This window comes from Pelodiscus sinensis, chromosome 1 (assembly GCF_049634645.1).
Source record: "Pelodiscus sinensis isolate JC-2024 chromosome 1, ASM4963464v1, whole genome shotgun sequence".
NCBI classification, from domain to species: domain Eukaryota; kingdom Metazoa; phylum Chordata; order Testudines; family Trionychidae; genus Pelodiscus; species Pelodiscus sinensis.
Genome location: NC_134711.1, coordinates 225646437 through 225666554, shown reverse-complemented (window position 1 = coordinate 225666554; position 20118 = coordinate 225646437). Strand labels below are relative to the sequence as shown.

Below are 20118 nucleotides of genomic sequence, written 5' to 3'. Positions count from 1 at the left end.
CGCCAGGACAGCATTTGCGGCCAGTTCTAGTGGCCGCGACCTCAAGGAGAGGCGCTCGCCGGGGTGTCTCCTCCCTTTCGGTGCCGCGGGGAGGGGGGCTGTAAGGCGCGTCACCTACTGCGGCGGCTCCGGTGCCAGAGGCCGCCGAGCTCCGCCCCTCCCGGCAGCGGCGGTCGGGGTGGAGCTTATGCGGCTCGGGGCGGGTCCCGCAGAGAGGCTCCTGGGGCGGCGGGTTCGGGGCTGGCGGGAGAGACGCCAGCGCTGCGGAGCCGGGCATGAGGATGCCGCTGGCTACAGGCGCAGGGGAGGTGGGGGCCGCGCAGAGTCCCGGCCCCGCCGCCGTCTCCCTGGGCTTGAGCGTGGCTGTAGTGTCCAGCCTGGTGAACGGATCCACCTTCGTGCTGCAGAAGAAAGGCATCGTGCGGGCGAGAGGACGAGGTACGGAGGCTGCGGTGCCCGGCACGTCCCTGGCCTCCTCCCACCCGGAAAAAGCCAGCCCCTCGTTAACGCTTTGCATTATTTTCCGGCCCCCCTCCGGAAGCGTCCCTCACAGCCCAGAATGAGGATCTGCTTCTACTCAGCTGGTAGCCGCTCCACTGCAGACGGGATAGCCTAGCTTCCCCTCCCCCCCTTGCAACCTCATGCATAGCCCGGACTGATCTTCGCTTCTTCCCTTTCCAGAGCGTTTCCCCCTCCCCCCTCCAGCCTTTACTCCCCAGAGAGAAGGATCCTTTTTTGCGCCCCTCTCTCCTGATAACCTCTGGGTCCCTTCCTCAGCCCTTTCACGTAGTCGAGGGGAGGGGGGCAGGCTCTTTCTAATACTGCCATACAGCTGTAGAGCAGAGAGCAAAACGGTTTCAGCCAGTCTGCTACTGCAGAACAGATCTGGCCTCAAGTCACCTATGAACTGTTACTTAAATTCTTCACCATGGTCCTTCATGTTCTTTCTGTTGAACCGTTTCTACCCATTTTTTGCTGGGCTCTGCTCCTTTTAATCGGATTGCTCCAGCGAGTCAGTAAGAAAAACTTTTTATAAAATGACTGGAGTGCAAGTTCTATAATTGGATTGCTGTGCATTGGCTAAAGGGGGGAAAGGGCCCGGGGATCTGCTAAGTAGTTTGGCTAAACGCTCCCCTCAGAATGATAGTAAAATAATGGCAATGGTGTGGGAGAGGAAAGAAGTCTGCTTATATTCAGGGAGAGAGATTTGGGGTCTTTTCTGGGCCACCAAAAACAAATCTGTGGACTTTAGTTAGGTTCTGTTATCACATGCAGTGTAGCTGTAGTTGTGTGAGTGGGTGAGAGATAAGGTGGGTGAGGTAATTTTATTGGACCAACTTCTGTTAGTGAGAGAGAGACATTTTTGAGACCTATAAAGCTCCTCTTCAAATCTGGAAAAGCTACAGGCCCCAGTGCTGGACTGGGAGCCCCCTCCAACCACAGCTCTTCATGCCCTGAAGGCACAGCAGCATCCTGCTGCGTCTATTCAGTCCACAGGCTTTCTGCATCTTTCCTTATTGCCCATCCCCATGAGGAGGTAGGTGGTGAGCAACTGGCATCTTTGGCAGTGGGGTTTTTGGGAAGGGTGGGGGCACAACAGCCTAGGTATCCAGTGGTGGGGTGACAGCAGCACCAGGGAAAGCAATGCCTTCCTTGGCCAAGTATACTTGCTGCCCTTGAGTAGTTTACCTCTGCAGTCATAGGACAAATAAAGGAGATTATGGCTTGTTACAAAAGTGTATAACACACTAAGTCTGGTGACACTATTCAGTCCATGATTTTTAGTGTCTAGCAGAGCTCATGGACTCACATTTGAAAGTGTGTAGGTTTCCTTTGATGATGAAGACTGATAGGTGAGAGGTAGAGTGATTACTTTGTGTAGCTATATCTCCACTCTTCAGATGCCTTTCAAGATCCATGGATTTTATATATGGCTATTGCTACATGTAGTATACTTCATCCCATGCACTAAATGCCCCAATAACAATCGCATTGATGGAACCAGGTAATCACTAGGCTCTCAGATGAACTTACACAGGAAAGTGATAAAAGACCAAAACGCCCTATAACCTTAGGATGAACACTTTCACAATCACTCTGTCTGACCTGTTGGTCCTTGTGAACTCTACACTGAATGGTCCCTTAGAGCCGTGGTGTCCAACATGCTAGCCACTAGCCTCATGTGGCTATTTGACCATTTGAGTGTGGCTAGTTTGCTATAGCAGTAACCACTATCATGTTTCAGAACTGGTTGAACGCCATAGCCATAAAGTATATGCTAATTACTTATGCTAAACTCTCTGTTCCATTTTTAGCTTTAAGATTCTTGGAGTACATTTCCCAGACCCCCAAGAAGAGCCCATTGTGTCTTGAAAGCTTTTCTTTCTCACCAACAGAAGTTGGTCCACTTTGATAGGAGAAGAAACACAAACCCCCAGCTTTTACTGAAAATAATTTGGGAGCCCACCCCTCTCTATCATGACATTAACTTGGGTTTGTCTACACTGCAACACTATTTTGAAATAACTAGCTCTATTCCAAAATATCTTAGTCCATGTCTACACAGCAGGCAGTTATTTCGAAATAGTGTCAAAATACTGTCAAGCTGGAGGATTTCTGTAACCCTCATTGTACAAAGCATAAGGGAAGTCAGAGGAAGAGTGCTCTATTTTGAAATAAGTGCTGTGTAGATTAGGGATGTACTAGTATAGTTGGTTAACCGATTAACTGACAAGCAAAAGCTTATAGGTTAATGCTGTAGACTACACACATTTCCCTCTCCCTCTGCTGTCAGTTAATTTTTTAGCAGGCTGGCTAGCAGCCTGGCTCAGTCTCGGCTCACACTGGGTCTGGGACCTACCATCACTGTGGCTCTGCATTTAAAGTGTATTAAGAGCCAGGCAGGCATGACTGCCAGTTTATCAGAGGCAGCCACACAGGGTGACAGGCAGCCAGTCCATGAGGGGAGCTGGATTTTAAACTGGCTCCCCTCTCAGACCAGTTCCCACGTAGCACCCTATGCTGCTCCCTCTGATACAGAGGCAGCAGTGCAGAGTGGCAGGGGGCTCCTCGGGAGTGGGACAGGAGCTCACTGGCTGCTGGCCCTACCCCCAGGGACTACAGAATAGTCAAGTAACTGATAAGAATTCATGAGATTAATCGACTATTCAGTTAACCGATAGTTAACATCCCTAGTGTAGACACTCCCTATTTCAAAATAAGCTATTCCGAAATAAGATATGCAATTGACATAGCTCACTTTGCATAGCTTATTTCAAATTAAGCTCTGCAGAGTAGAAGCATCCTTAGACATTAAATTACTGAGGTTTTTCACCCATCTTGTATTTATCCCATATCAACTATTCAAAGCATAAAGCACCTGCAAGTGTTTTCATGCTTTTCTTTTAGGAGCAAGCAAGTAGGGTGGATGCAGAAGGTAAGTGACATGGAAAAAAATCCATTTCCTGATGTTAAGGAACTGACATCCTTGATTTGAATCTGCTTCCAGTCCTGTTACAAAATTTATTCAGTCTTGCTGCCTGAGCAACTTTATTGTGAAATAGAACACATGAAACTTCTTATTGTCTGGTGGATAGTAACATGATGAGTTGGTTTTTACGTTCACCCGTAAAGTTAAAATGTTTTATGTCAGAGCTCAATGGTTGGAGAGAACAGCAAGAAATAAATAATAAAATTCAGATATGATGTCAAACTGAAACAGTCGAGTCATCAGTGTACTTCTAAATAATTTTCACTTTGTGAAATTCTGTAACACCACTGGTCATCTCTGATTTTAAAACAAGCATTTGGCTTTCAATATTTTATGTACACTTGATAAGAAAGTTCTGTTATTGGCTAGAGAAAGATGTAAAAACTGTCTTCATACAGTTGTACCAATGAATCTTCATTCTGTTCTTTCACAGAATACAAATCAACAAACTTTTTTTTACTATATAAATGTGAGCCTTTATGTGAACTTGGTTTCTTGAGGTAAAAATGTAGCACAATAGATCATTGTGCTATTTAAACCCACTTAAATGATGATAGAAATCAACATGATTATTACAAGTTCACAATTTACGTAACTGTGTTCTGAAGTCACAGCTTTGTAAAGCATGATATTTTGCTAACAACATTTTTATACTTTGAATTTATCTGTGAGAAATTGCAAAAACTGTCTCTTTCCACCTAAATCTTTGCTTTGGAATTATTTTAAGAGGAAACTCATAGGCTTGACGCAGTCATTCTTTTGCATTTGTGTGAATATGTAGGGAGCTCTTATGTAAATTCAGAATACTGGAACATGTTAGGTATGACTTCCAGAATTTTTGTACATGACTGTTCTAGGACCAGCTCACGTTTCAAGACCATGCTATATCTGATGTGTTCCTGGGGACTCATTCAAGCATAACAAACAATTTCAAACAGCATTACTACCAGCTGACAGCCTGGCCCAACAAGTTTATTTGCATTTTCCACAATTGGCTCATTGTGGCATTTTAAGGCCCTGACACGGTGCTGCTTTGTAAACACAGGGTCCCCTCTCCCACAAAGAAAAGTAATCTTTGTTGGGCTGGATTTTTTTTTTTCTTTCATGGATAAGTGACATTCATAGAAACACATTTTGGGAGTACAGTAAAACTCCATTGGTCCAGCATCCAATGCTCTGGCACTCCTGATGGTCCGGCACCATCGGGAATCTGGAAGTGCTCCGGGCAGCTGCACAATTGGAGCTGCTCTGCACCCAACTTCCCTGATTCAGCTGCTGCTGAAACTGACCAGCAGCTGAATAGGGTAAGCCGGGGGCAGAGCAGCTGGGGTGCTGCTGGGTTGGTCCCGTAGCGCCGCCCCTCGGGGCTGCGGGACCAACCCGGCAGCACCCCAGCTGCTCTGTCCCAGGTGTCCCCAAGAGCAGCTGGGGTGCTGCCGGGTTGGCCCCGTAGCGCCACCTCTCGGCACTGTGGGACCAACCCGGCAGCACCCCAGCTGCTCTGCTGCAGGCATCCCCAATTCAGCCGCTGCTGAAACTGACCAGCAGCAGCTGAATCGGGGACGCCTAGGGCAGTGCCGGACTATCAGAAGGGGGGGCTATGAGGGGTCTGGGGTGGCATCCCCCCCACCCCACCCCAGACCCCTCATAGCCCCTTCTTCTGATAGGCCTAAAGGTGCCGGATTATTGGAAGTTGACTGTAACTTGTTTACAGCATTGTTGACCCTAATATAATTAAATTTCCATTTTGCTGTGTAGCTGGGACCTACCATGTTTAAAGAATTATGCTAAAGTCTTGAACTTTCTCATTCATGTAATTTAACATTTTTCACTAATGGTAATTGAATGATTATATATAAAATAACAGTGTCACAAAGTATATTGAAAAGTTACTTGTAACTGATTTTTCTTGGCAAAATTTGAGTGCCAACCTACTAAGGACAGCATTTCTTAATTGCTATATGCAAAATTAAGCTACAAAAGCCCAGTAAAATTAAGTAGCAAAAACATGAGGTATAGAATCCTAAAAGATTCTAGGCTAGTGTTCTCTCCATTTTAATGTATTGAGCTTGTTCTCTTGAATGGAAGGCAGAACTAACACAGTGCATGACATGATCCAAAACTCATTGAAGTCACAGTGTGCTTTCCATTGATTTCAATATGTTTTGCATTAGGTCCATAATTGACAGTATGCTACTTAACTTTCCTCTTCAACTTTTCGCTACATTAGTGAATTGAATCAGTAAGAGAGTATCAAACTGTGCTTGGAGAGGAAACATCAGTAGGGGGACACACTTTTGTGAAGTTAGTTTACTGGTATGGATGGTTTATGTAATTTTGTACAACTATTGAGATTTTTATATGCAGCAACAAAAATTTAAGAACTGATAAATTTGATACCCACGTGAAAGCTGGTCATACTCCTTACTGTCATTTTTTTTCTTATTTCAATTCCAGTGTAGTTTTAGCAGCCATTAGAGGCAGTCCCCGAGTTACGCGGATCTGACTTACGTCGGATCCATACTTACAAACGGGGCTTTTCTTGCCCCAGAGGATGCGGGCGGCGGGACCACCCAGACGCGCCGCGGTCCCGCCACCCAGGTCCTCCGCAGCTTTGCTCCGAGTGTCCCTGGTCTGCAGACCACGGAGACGCGGAGCAAAGCCGCGGAGGACCCAGGCGGTGGCACCGCGGCGCGACTCGGTCCCGCCGCCTGCGTCTCCATGGTCTGCTGGGGGGGAGGGGCGGCGCAGCTTAGTGTTGCTCTGCCCCGGGCTTCCTGGAATCAGCCGCTGATCAGTTTCAGCAGCAGCTGACTTGGGGACACCTGGGGTAGAGCAGCTGGGGTGCTGCCGGGTTGGTCCCTGCAGCGTCGAGGTGCGGCGCTGCGGGGACCTACCCGGCAGCGCCCCAGCTGCTCTGTCCCAGGCGTCCAGATTCAGCTGCTGTTGAAACTGATCAGCGGCTGATTCCAGGAAGCCCGGGGCAGAGAAACTCTGCCTCTGGCTTCCTGTAGTCAGCTGCTGGTCAGTTTCAGCAGCGGCTGAATCTGGACACCAGTTCCAACTTAAGTACAAATTCAACTTAAGTACAAACCTACAGTCCCTATCTTGTACGTAACCCGGGGACTGCCTGTATTCTAGGAATCCCCGGAGTTAAATGTTATTGCTTTATGTTATTTGGGATTCTGAATTTTCAGCTGATGATAACATTGGTCCAATTTCTAGCAATTCTTGAGTGAGGTTCTACTGAAGTAAGAGCAAAACAGAAGTATGGTCATAGAGGCAGGAAATAATAAACAGAATAATGTGGTGTTAATATCTGACACCTTGAAGACTATCACAGGTAAACACAAATGTCATGTTCCTTGAGAGATTTCCTGGCATCTAGCCTTGATAGTCTGCAGGATATTAGATCTTTAAATATGTAGTTATGTATTTTGGTCAGGCAGAAATTTATTTTTAAAAGATTTTCAATTTTTTTTGTTCTGGTTCAGGACTTAATATAATACATATGGACCTTGGACTTTTATAATTTTTATATTGATTTAGTTAGTATTCCATAATAGAAAAATGTATGATTTGTAAAATGTGTCCTGAAATATTAATCAAATTTTAAGACTATCACAACTCCCTAGCAAATTCTATATTAAAAATCTAAGATAAAATAGTAGATAAAAAATGCATAGTAATTGTCTGATGAAAATCCATAACAGTGGTCTGATGTTATAATGAAAATATATACACTTGAGATTAGTAGGCAGGTGAAGAACAGTCTGACATTTTCACCTATTTATTTGAAATCTAACATGTTCACATCCCAGAGAAGGTCTAGGTCAAATAGCCACAGGAGACTAAATGCTTGCCAAAAGTCTACACCCAAACCTCTCTCACAGATTTCTCTGTATCTTAAATTTGTCCCAGAAAAACTGGCTTGTAGATTCTTTGTCTCTTACGCCAGATGTTTTGAAAGATAACCTATCTCTTAGTAATGAGCACAACATGTATAGGGAATAGAATCTTCAGACATATCTATAGATATTTCAAAGCTTCTTTTAATACAGGATGATGATGTTTCATGAGCACTTGAAGATGAATTTCTAATGATATGATGTACCAAGAAAGAGTACCATGATTAGTTAGGACAGTCTGGAGCTAACATCAGAATTTTTTTCTAACTATGTGCAAGAGTGTATGAAAATAAATTTCTTAGTGTAGCTTTAATATTGCTGTTTTATATGTTTTCCCAGTACTACTCATCCACTCTTTTCTATGTTGCCTCTTCCAGGTACTTCATATTTAACAGATATAGTATGGTGGTCTGGTACTATTGCAAGTAAGTATCTTATGTTGTAAGGTAATGTAAAGAATGGAACAGCATAGATTGGATTTTAAATAGCCTGTATCATAGAGTTAGTTTTAGCACAGCTCATTAATCTTCACAGAGTTATCTTTTCTGCCAAAATGTAAGAACCTTTTAATGCTGAAACTATTAACACTCACCCAATAGCCTTACCTGTGATGCATCTGTGAATTGTGATAATTTATTTTTTTTAAAAGGCAAGTTAAATAAAAACTGTAGTTCCATAACATGCGGGTTTTGTCATATGTTAATTTTTAGATCAGAAAACACTTAGCCAACGTTTACCTTTAGTATTTTGTCATTTCAAACTTTGGCAGCTACAGTACTTTTTGTCATCTACTGCAAGAAGTAGGCTGCTGAATCCTAGGGAAGTGCTGGGTTTGAGACAAATACAGACCTCTGTGACCCTTACTCACACAAGTAGTTTTACTGAACACCCTGAATGAATTGGAGACTGTAGTCCAAGAAAAGATACAGAGTAGCTAGCATGTTTTGTTGTAAGGTCAGTCAGTGGGAAAGATTACGTCCTACCTTTGCACTTTAATCTAATCTTTCTGGGACTATTAGAATGACTGTGATACTGATCCTCAAATGTACAGGACTTGCCAATAGTCATTAGACTTTCATTAGTTGTGCCTCTATATGGCTAGACAAGCAACGCATTCTCACCATTGCTCAATTCAAGTGGTGCAAAGGAAGTGGAAGCCAGCAGGTCTCTGGATAAGGAGTCTATTTGGGGAAGTCTGCAGCAAATGTAAAGCCAGTAGAGTGGCTCCTCTGTCCTCCAGAGTCAAAACTAATAATCTAACATCTTATAAAAATACTTTGGAAATGGTTAACTAGAACAGTGGCTCTCAGCCTTTGCAGACTAGTGTATGCCTTTCAAGTATCTGATGTATCTTGTGCACTCCCAAATTTCACCTCACTTAAATTTATAAGAAAAAAAATATTAAAATGCATAAATGTCACAGCACACTGTTACTGAAAAATGGCGTAATTTCTCATTTTTACCATATAACTATGAAATAAATCAATTACAATATAAATATTATACTTAAGTTTCAGTGTATAGTATATAGAGCAATATAAATAAGTCATTGTCTGTATGAAATTTTGGTTTGTACTGGTTTTGTTAGTGCTTTTAGTGTAGCCTGTGGTAATACTAGGCAAATATGTAGGTGAGTGTGAAAGACCTCTGACTACCCCCAGGGGGATGTGTACCCTAGTTGACAACCACTGAACTAGAATTGTGTGGATTCAAAATTTCAGTCCAGTCTCAAACAGCAAGAGCCAGATAGAACTGTGGAATCCAAAAAAGGGTGGATTTTTTTGTAATCTAGTAAATATCCAGAATGCCTTGGAGAAACCACAAGAGTTGATATCCTATACATTAGAAGTTGGCTGGTTTTGGATGACTAACAAAACCTTTGGGGACCATCAGTTTGTCTCCTACAAGGTTTATTCAAATGACTTGATTCCCTGATACAAAAAAGCAAGTTCACTTGCAACTGACAGTGTTAAATAAGAGCAGCTATTTTGGTGAAAACATCTAGACCCAGAAAAACACTACCATTAGGTTTTTTGGTGGTGGAACCCACAGGATTACTGCAGAAAGGAGAAGAGTTCAAATGCTATTGAGACAGATACATATAAATAGACGAATGGATAGATCTGTAATGTAAAGCTTGTAACAGGCAAGTGATGGCAGCTACAAAAAGATGCTTTTCTGAGTGTGCTAGGTAAATGTCACTGACAGCATCCATGTGGTTTTCCAAGATAACATTGAAAATCTTGCACGTGTTTCCAGTGTTTGCAATGTGAATGTTTTGGTGTGCTTTGTCCAGCTAAAGAAACTTTATTAAAAATAGCCATGATGAGACCCTAAATGTCATCTACCAGAAGATGGTAAACCATTTTAAGCATCATGATGTTGTTTCCAAAGTAAGAAGCAGACTACAAACAGAAACGAACACCCCTCTTCCCTTTACAAATTAGTTGTAGTGGGACATTTTTTGCTCAGGGGAAGCACAGGTGTTGTCTCAGGCATACTGAAACATACTGGCTATGTCTACACTGGGGCAATCTTGCACCAGAGATATGCAAATAAGGCTAAGTGTGGAATATCGCCGAGCCTCATTTGCATATCGAATGAGCCGCCATTTTGTGGAAGAGGATCTTGCGCTAGAAGGAGCGGTCTATACTGCCCCTTCTTGCGCAAGAAAAACCCTCTTGCGCAATGCCGTTATTCCTGAAAATAATCAGCATAGCAGCATTGTGCAAGAGGGTTTTTCTTGCACAAGAAAGGACAGTGTAGACAGCTCCTTCTAGCGCAAGAGCCTCTTCTGCAAAAATGGCGGCTCATTAGGTATGCAAATGAGGCTCAGCAATATTCCACGCTTAGCCTCATTTGCATATTTCTGGTGCAAGATCGCGCCAGTGTAGACATAGCCACTGAGTACAGGATCTGCCGAAAAAGCTCCCCGCTGTCTGCAGAGCTGCGGCTACACTTTACTTTCACTTTCGACACTGAACCTGATCGGCACAGCATCGGAACGTGAGTATGCAAATGAAACCCGGGATATTTAAATCCCGGGCTCATTTGCACTTCCAAAGTGCTTGATTTGCATCCCTCTGTCAGCAGAGGGATGCAGTCTAGACGTAGCCATTGTCTCAAAGTTTTTGTCTGTTAATAGTAACTAATATCAAAGCTGTCCTATTGTAAGGTTGTGGAATCTCCATCACTGAAGATATTTAAGAACACGTTAAATAGACATCGATCAGGGATGATTTAGATGTTTGGTCCTGCCATGAGGGTAGGGGACTGGACTTGACCTCTTGGGTCCCTTCTAGTATTCTATGATGCTATGATTCTAAGATGGGCCAGCACTTCTAAAACTAGCCAATATTTTTATAATGCAGCTTTTAATGACATTTTCAATAGATGAAATATGAAACACGGTTGTTGGGTAGTGATGTGATCAATTTGGAATTCCATTTTTCAGTGTAAGACTGTGAGGAGCAGATTGTCAGCTAGTGTAAATTATTATAGTTCCATGGTGCATTACACTGATTGAAGATCTGCCTCCTGAATAGTGTATAGTGTACAGATTGTCCTGTACCTGTGCATTAATTTAGTATCCAATAGCTTTTAACAAAGTATTTGATATTTGAATATTTCTTGCACTTTCTACCCACTCGGTGGCTTCCTAACGTCTCTTGGTAAGACCGGTGTTGTTGTAGGGCACTACAACAAGATATATGTGGGATTCCAAATATCTCATGCTCTAGAACCTAGATCATGGGATGCCTAAATTCAGAACTCTTACATCAGGAAATGTACATGCATCCTTTGACAGGGTTCCAAATTCTCCATCTCAAGACTCTGTTCCCTACTTAATTATGTAAAATGATTGAAGAGAACATTAAGGAGCAGGATTATTGATGATGCTCTCTTGGTGCCGTCTCTTTTGCAAACAGCCTTTTTTTTAAATAATACTTAAAAAAATTAAACAGCTGGAAAAACTTGTTTTTGTATAACTGAAAAGTTATGGGTAGAACTAAACAGTTCAGTAATGGTGAAAAGTTCAGAGGGGTAGCTGTCTTAGTCTATATCTGCAAAAATGATGAGAAGTCCTGTGGCACCTGCGAGATTAACAGATTTATTTGGGCCAGCTTTTGTGGGTAAAATCCACTTCAGTGGCACCTCATTTTTTGCAATTCAGTAATGTCCATCTTCCTGTCAGGTCATATGAGCCAGCATTATTGAGTAGCTTTTCATTATTCCTCTTTATTAAGGGATTTAAAAAACAAAAAACCTCTTTTGTGGTTCTCTTAACAGTGGCACTTGGCCAAATTGGAAATTTCTTGGCCTATACTGCAGTTCCAACTGTGTTAGTGACTCCTCTAGGAGCTCTTGGTGTTCCATTTGGGTAAGAATTGTATTTATTTATTTGAATGCTGTATTTCTTGCTAGTAGAATGTAGATTCTAAATAAAATCAGTGACCAGTGGCATTTCAGCAGGAAAACATCATGCTTATGGATTTTAGTTTCCCCTCTCACATTTTAGTAAAGTGTAATATATGTGATTAACTAATGTTATGCTCAGAAAGATGGTTAGTATTTAAATATCGACTTATCAACAACTAAGATAAAACAAAAGTTTGGTGCAATTTTGGTATTCTACAGGTTGGACCTCCCAAAACCGGGGCTGTCTGGTCCGGCAACCAGACCATGGATGTCCTGGACCAGGGAGTCCTAGCTGGGACCCCAGTGGCAGGAGGGCCAGCAACTGGGAGCTTGCTGGGCTAGGAGCCTGATGGAACTGGTGGCAGTGTGGCTGGGGTTAGAACCAGGGCTGGAGGCCCAGTAGCACAGCCGTGACCAGGGATGCGGCAGCCTTTCAAGAGAGGGGGGTCATGGCAACTTGGCGGTGGTATTGGGGGTGCATGTGCAGCTGGGGCCAGTAGCAGGGGACCTCTGCTGGTGTGGCAAATTCCCTCCAGTGGGCAGAGAAGGAGCAGGCGAGCAGAGGGATAACGGGGGAACAGAGGGGGACTAAACTGGCGCCCCACTAGTGTGGTGCCCGGGGGCAATTGCTCCCCCTACCCGTTCCCCCCTCACTATGCCACTGGAGAGTGTTTAGCCTATAATTGTTAAACCACCATAAAAGAATAATGCTATTTTAAAAGAAACAAAGCTGTACACTCCCTAGCGTTTTTCCAGGTATTTCCAGGTTCTGGTAATTGGTATATTATGCATTTGAATTGCACTGATCGTCTCCTTTAGTCTGTAAAATGTTTGCTGTTGGTGTCATGTCTTCCTTTGCCTTGAACAATGTTGATCGCAGAAAGTTAAACAAACAGTGCATTTTTTACATTTGGGCCATTTACTTGGCATTTGTTACCAAAAATCATTGCCACCTCATTACTGCTAGTGGGCCCTATGTGAAATGGATCAGTAGTCTCCCACCAGATTGCAGTAGATAGGTATCTGCCTCACGGTTGGCCTGGCTCCCTTGTGCTGTCAGATAAGAGGTCAAAAGTTGAATGAATATAAAGACTGAATTTATCTTTTACCTTGCTCCCCTGTCCTGGGTCAGGGCTGAAGCATATAAATGGACTACATAAAGGCTATTTTTGGAAGTAAACAAACGGATGACATTAGTTACCTAAGGTATGTTTGTTAAGAGAATTAATAATTTAGGTTAATTTCAATTTTCTGTCACTTTGTGAAAGGTCCATTTTAGCTTCTTACTTACTGAAAGAAAAACTCAACATTCTTGGCAAGTTGGGATGTCTGCTGAGCTGTGCTGGGTCTGTTGTTCTCATAATCCATTCCCCAAAATCTGAGAGTGTAACAACTCAGGCTGAGCTTGAAGAGAAGCTTACAAATCCAGGTACTTCATTCTCTTAAAGAATTATTATAGCATTGTCCAGGAACACTTATTTGAAAGGAACAGTTGCCTCACCAAAAGCAGCAACATTGGTGGTATTAAGGCTTCTGAATTCCTAGGCAAATCTACTATGTATTTGAGAGAGATTGTGTGGTTGTGTATCCATCCGTTCGTCTGTGAGTCTGTTCAAAACCTCCTAAATGGTAAGAGCTAGGCCCACCAAATTTGGTATGCAGCTTCTTCTTATCATAACTTAAAGCAATGTCAGGGTTTGGTTGTGTCAGGACAACAAGATGTGTATCGAATGCAATTGTTTCTCATCAGATGAAAAGGGAGGGCTGTGATAGCAGGGACAGTTATAGTCCAGAAAGACCACAGGGGGCAGCAAGTAAATTTGCTCCCACTACCCCAACAGCTTCAGGCCAGCCCCAGGGAGTAGCTGCCAACTGGCTTGCCCCAGGGAGCAATGTCACTGACCAGGCTGCATGGCTCTCACTGCCCAGGGAGCAGACAACAGCCTCCCCACCCCTTGCTCTAACTCTTTGAAAAAATTCTCCCTTTCAGTTTTTCTTCTTACAATGAAAAACATTTCATTTTTGCATGATAAATCAAGAACTGCAAATAAATTATTTTCTTTTTTAAGAGAAGAAATCAACTTGGCTGTAATTTGGACTTGTAACCTAGTTTCTAAAACATTGAAATGGTATTTTATATAATTTCTCTTGAGGAAAAAAATCAAAATTACAATTCCAGGAGCTCATTTCAAGGGGTTCTAATTAAAATAAAATCTTTGTGGGTAAAATCCTTTCACTTCTTGTTGCTTTATTATAAAATAGCTTTAAGGCCTAATAGGTTCTGTTTCAATGGTCAAGTTCATGTTTGCTTTTGCACACTGGAGGCATAATAAGAATGTACCAATAAAACATGTTGGGAAGTTTCTTTTTTCTTGCTATTCATTAGACTGACTTGCTTGTAAATCTTTCCTTACCTGCGAGGAGTTTGGCATATTCTCTGTGCTTCATGGATGCCTAAGCCACTTTAATTTTTCTCTTGTAATTGCTAAATTGGAAACTATTTAACATTTTCAGTTTCACTGAAACTCAAACCTAAAGTATACCTACAATTATTAGTAAATAATATTGTTGTACATTTAGTAGTCCAACCAGATCAAAATTAACTACTTGAATTGTGTTACTCATACCATTGACCTCAATGAAACTTAAGTATGTGCTTAGCTATTTTGTGGATTCAGGCCATAATGAATGTGGTTATATCACAACCCTTCTTCATAGGGGCTTTTAATAGAAATATAATATCAGCTTTAAAAAAAATCTTTAAATCCAATTATAATATGAAACAGTTGGGTATTCACACATTATTTGATTTACACAAAAAGGATAAGAATGGCAACTATCATAGTTATACATTGATTTAACCCATTTCAAAGGGTTTTGTTCTTTATTTGATATGAGATCCTCAGCGTAGTGTATTTATCATTATGCATTACCTTGTTTAAGTTCCTGATTGAGCCTTTACAAATCTGTAATAAATTATCCAGTGGCAAAAGTTCTACCTTTCTATTAATAAGTCATTATCTTCTTTTCTTTGTTTTTTCAGTGTTTGTGGGCTACCTCTGCATAGTACTTCTCATGCTTCTCCTGCTTATCTTCTGGATAGCACCAGCTCATGGACCCACTAATATTATGGTTTACATCAGTATTTGCTCACTGTTGGGCAGTTTTACTGTGCCCAGCACAAAAGGCATTGGGCTGGCTGCTCAAGATATCTTTCACAATAATCCATCAAGTCAAAGAGCCCTGTATCTCTGCTTGGTTCTTCTGACAGTGTTAGGATGTAGCATCATCATTCAGTTCAAGTACATCAATAAGGCACTGGAATGTTTTGACTCGTCTGTGTTTGGTGCTATCTACTATGTTGTGTTCACCACTTTAGTCCTGCTGGCCTCTGCCATCCTTTTCAGGGAATGGAGTAATGTAGGAGTGGTTGATTTCTTGGGGATGGCTTGTGGATTCACCACTGTGTCAATTGGAATTGTTCTTATACAAGTCTTCAAGGAGTTCAACTTCAATATTGGGGATTTGAATAAACCTAATATGAAGACAGATTAAAATCATATTTGAGGGGAACTGGATGGCTCGGAGAATGATACAGAGCCTTCCATTTCTAGGTCACTGACACAAATATGATTGAGATTGGCAATTGCTACCCTCGGAAGAGTGGTGGCTTGTGTGAAAAGGATTGGTGGCCATCATCCAGTTTTAATGGACAGTTGTTCACATACCCCAAATCACCATAAGTTGACATTAAGCAGTATCATTGCTGACTGCCTTAGCAGAAAGGCTAAAGAATGACTCAGCATAGAGACTGAAGTATCTCCTTGCTCCAAAAAGTTGGTCCATCCAGAAAAGGTTTGGCGACATTCTGGCAGATGAGTTTAGGAAATCTTATGGGCAGAGAACATCAGTTTCCAATGTGCTCAATCTGGTACCTTTCATGAGTAGTGTATGCCCTATAAAAATATTGCTAACAAATTCAACATTTCTGTTAATTTCCTTAAAATATCAATGTATTCATACTCCTGGCTGTGAATTGTTAAACAAACATTGATTGAATTGTGGAGTACAGGTCTGTCTGTTTTACGATAACTGCCTCCAAAATGTGGACTGACATAGATCAATGCACTGAAGGAGAAGGGTTCAAGTCACTGGTATTGTGTAGTGCATCTGACCCTTAAAATCTTCCACTAATCACTTGCCAACTACAGCTAGCTCAGCGATGCAGCTGAAACTAGCAGCCTGATTACAGGTATATATTTTTCTCATAACTCTTAAGTGCATGAAGACATACAGCATTCATCCAAGAGCTCTTGTTAATTAATGGACAGGAAGAGTGTGAAAGACATGGATGTGATGCATAATATTCCTGTATACATAGTAGGTTTTCCAGTGCCTTTGTAATCTAAAAATATCATTTAATTTGAATGTGTTTGTTTCTGATGGCCTGGATCAGGTTAGAATAATCTAGTTTTGTTGCTAATATTTGGCTGTACTCAAATTATAAGCGTATAAAGCAGACAGAAAGGTCAGAATATCTTTGGAAAGATGTACAAGGCTGAAGTCAATGCTAAGGTGCTTTAGTGGCTTCTGCAAACATCTGTAATCATAATGAGAGTAACTGATAAGAGGTCTGCTTACAGCAATCCAGGATATGTAGAATCCACTTCTATAACAAAATTTAGGAAACTATTTAATGAAGTAGCTAATTGACAAAACATATTCAGAGCAGGATAAATAAATGAACTTATGTCATTATGTTGCCTATTATGAAATCAGGCTGTGAACGGGCGTTGTTGTGAGCAAAAAGTTTTGAGAGAAGCACATGTGTGAGATTTCTTGATTAATTCAGAAGAAAGGTGGGTACAATTATGATTCATAGGAAAGCAGAGTTGAGTAACTCAGTATTTCATAGCTGTGTTGTTGTACAGCAGTATTATTTTAAAGGCTTGTGCAAGTGTCTCAAGACATGGTATGAGTGATTATGAATTGATTGGTTTAGATGACCTGGATTACACTGTATTAATGTGTAGAAGGAAGAAAGGAAGAAATTATTGATATTCACTGATATTTAGAAGAGTGTATTGTTCTTGTCTTTAGAGTGAAAATAATTTTCATGGTATAATGTAATCAGTGATGATGATAAACCATGTCATTGGAAGAATATACCAAAAGCTTGCAAATAAGTAAGAAATTATTTTATTTTAAGTTTGGAGATAGAAGTAAACTTGCATCTACTAGGGGCAGGAGTACCTGGCAGTCCAGAGTGTCCCATAAGAGAAAACGGGGGATGCGAGAAACCATGTCAGAAGGTTACAAATGTTAGTCTATAACAGGGCTGGGCAAAATATCCGTCAAGCCACCGGATCTGGCCCTTGAGAGCCTCAGCTGGCTCCCTACCTGTCCCATCCCTGCTCAGCACACAGGAAAGCTGGCTGCTGTGGGGCCATGTGCTTCTGTGAATACTGAAAGCCTGGTGGAAGGGGCAGAGGTGTCTCTCATTGCTCCTACCCCTAGTAGCTCCTATTGGCCAGTTTCCAGTCAATAGCTGCTGCCTGTTTGCAGGACAGGAAACATATGAAGTGCCTCTCCCACCTCATACCCCAGGCTCACAGTGTTTGTGGCCGCAAACGTGGCCTCTGTAGCTGCAGTGAGCAGTACAGGAGTGTGGATGGCAGGGACCTTGGTTAAGGAACCTGGTCTGCTGGCTGGGAGCTGCCCATGTAAAGTCTCCCAGTCACAACCTGCCTCTGGCACCTCAGCCCCTCCCTCCCCCAACCTTCTGTCCCTCCTCCTATTCCCCTACCCCATGTAACCCAAACCTTCTGCACCCCTGCTCCAGCCTCCATACATCTTCCCAGACCTTGCACCCCAAATTTACAGTCCCTGGTAACAGCCCTAATCCCTGCACCCCTTCCTGCACTCCTGCTCTAGGTTACAACCCCCACCCAGACCCTGCATTCCCTTCTCTTACACCACTCCCCCAGGCCAGAATCCTCTCCTACATCCACATATCTCCCAGACCCTGCACCCCAATCCCCTGTCTCAGATCACAACCCAAACCCCTGTACCCCCCTACACCAGATCACACACTCCTCCATGACCCTGCACCTCCTCCCCTACCCTCCCGTACCACAGTTCGCTGCCCCGGGTCACAGCTCCCTCTCTCACCCAAACTCCGTCCCAGATCCTACACCCCCAATCCCTCACCCTGAGCTTCCTTCTACTGCCAACCTCCATCCCAAACCCCCCTGCACCTCCTTCATTAATATAATAGAAAAGTGCAGCCCTTGACCACTTACCAAATTCTTGGAGTGGCTCCCCCATCAAAAATTATTGCCCACCACTGGTCTATAACAAGATCAAGAACAGTATCACATAGTTAAGTTCATGGGTCACTGTGAATAATGCAAACCTTGTCTATTTAGAGACACAATGTTGCTAACTCAATAATTGGTGTTTTGTTTTAAAACTGTAGCTCACCAGAGTCATGTGATTACTTAAGACTCTCCGCCTTTGATTTAAGAGAGAAGTAAGTTGCTAGTCCTCAGTTACAGAGAAAATCATGAAAATGCAACCTCAGGAAACACTAAAGACTCAAAGGTAAATGAAAAGAACCCCAGATATAGTATTTTTAAAACAGTGTCATGTTTTTTGGAGGACTGACGTAACTTTTGAGTCATATCTCATCCTAGTCCTTATTTGGCCAGGTATGTTTGCTTATTTAAGTTTTACTTTATTAAAAAATGCCTATCCGTGTATGCTAGGTGCTTATGCAAATTTTATAATTATAAAATCCCAAACCAACAAAACTACCCAGTCACAGCAACCTCTTTCTACATTTCAAAAGCAAGTTGTTATAGGCAGACTCTACAAAGGAGAAGACTGAAATGCAGATGTATTCTTTGGCCTTCTGATCATCCATGGAGCTGATAAATTTCTTCAAGAATGTTCTTCTTCTCCCTAGCTCCTCATCCATGTGCTGAACTTCCTGAAATGTACTTATATTTTTAAACATCAAGGTGCCAAAAGCCAACACACATAAGGAAAAGCATTTCAAGTGGCCTTGCACATCATTACAGTCTTTTACATCATGGAGGATAAATGAAAACATTTATGTTTGCTACTTTTTGTTCAGCAAAGAGCAGTGTTCTTTTTATTTCCTCTAACTGGATCTGGCTCAATTCTAACTTTAAAAGTGTCTTGACATTGTCTGTATTAACAAGGAGTCCCGTGGGCACCTTAAAGACTAACCAATTTTAGGCATAAGCTTTTGTGGGTAAAATCCACTTTGTCAGATGCATTCATCATACCCACGAAAGCTTATGCCTAAATAAATCAATTAGTCTTTAAGGTGCCACAGGACTCCTTGGTTTGTTCGGTTTTTTGCAGTCACAAACTAACAGTACCCATCTGAGAGTAGTCTGTATTGTCACTGTTGATGTGATTCTTTCTTCCTTTCCCCTTATCCCAAACCTCTTATATTTTCTGGGTCTTTTCACGTTGCTTCTCTGGTTTAAAAAAATTGCACTGTTGAAGTGAATCGTCAGATCTTCTCTTTTCCTCCCCTCAAGGCAGGGGAGCACCTTTGAATAATATGTCTGAGTCCCATCATCTCAGGAAGAAAATAGTTGTCTCCTGAGCTTTGATCTTCCTTTTCCTGCCCCCCCCCTCCTTTTTTTTCCCCCCAAGTTGCTTCATAAATTATTAATATTGGTAGCCAAGAGCCAGATTACTTAAAATTTGATTCTAAAGCAGCAATGACAGAAGCTATAAAGTGAAGTGATTATACTGATGGGATGCATTAAAATATATTTATTCCCATGATGAAAAGTTTCATAGTGTCTGTCTTCTGTTAAATCCGTCAGACATACACAATGCTCTTAATCTGTTGAAAATACATTTTGAGACTTGTTAGTCATGCAAAATCTGAAGGATTGACATGTGTAGGCCCCATCATTATTAGTAGGTATTACCCATATAAATACCCCAAACATCCAACAGAAGAATAGATCCATTTTGATACAACCAAAAATGTTTTTTTCCTAAACTCTAAATATCTGTGTATAAAAAGCAAAATGTCTAAAGAAGATAACTATTGTACTAATTATCCAGGATACTGTATGGTGTAAATAAAGCCTATTTATTAGTTACCTGAAACTAATATGAATAAGAATTTCATATGCACTTCAACAAGTGATGCTTCCTAACAATAATTTAATAATTTTGGTTTATACTGAATGTACATGTATTTTTTTCTGACGTAACTAGCACTGACGGTGAAAGCACTGGATTTTGTTT

General features: G+C 41.9%; 1 protein-coding gene across 3 annotated transcripts; it reads left to right on the top strand.

Annotated features, from left to right (window-relative positions):
* Positions 1-9: 9 nt before the first annotated feature.
* On the top strand, positions 10-20118 carry NIPA1 (NIPA magnesium transporter 1). Of its 3 annotated transcripts, XM_075916369.1 has the most exons (7): positions 10-438; positions 7776-7823; positions 11689-11779; positions 13086-13246; positions 14861-16069; positions 16918-17003; positions 18296-20118. In XM_075916369.1, the coding sequence occupies exons 1-5, from the start codon at positions 276-278 to the stop codon at positions 15370-15372; spliced, it is 975 nt and encodes a 324-aa protein (XP_075772484.1). In that variant the 5' UTR covers positions 10-275; the 3' UTR covers positions 15373-16069; positions 16918-17003; positions 18296-20118. The 3 variants fall into 3 exon arrangements, with proteins under 3 accessions (XP_075772484.1, XP_075772478.1, XP_075772492.1); XM_075916363.1 differs by having other exon boundaries at positions 16918-20118; XM_075916377.1 differs by lacking the exons at positions 14861-16069; positions 16918-17003 and having other exon boundaries at positions 11-438.

Excerpts from the sequence above, each read along its gene's own strand:
- NIPA1 (XM_075916369.1), top strand. The coding sequence starts at position 276 with ATGAGGATGCCGCTGGCTACAGGCGCAGGGGAGGTGGGGGCCGCGCAG. Across the intron at positions 7,824-11,688 it reads GTGGTCTGGTACTATTGCAA|TGGCACTTGGCCAAATTGGA; the intron begins GTAAGTATCTTA and ends TTCTCTTAACAG. Across the intron at positions 11,780-13,085 it reads GCTCTTGGTGTTCCATTTGG|GTCCATTTTAGCTTCTTACT; the intron begins GTAAGAATTGTA and ends ACTTTGTGAAAG.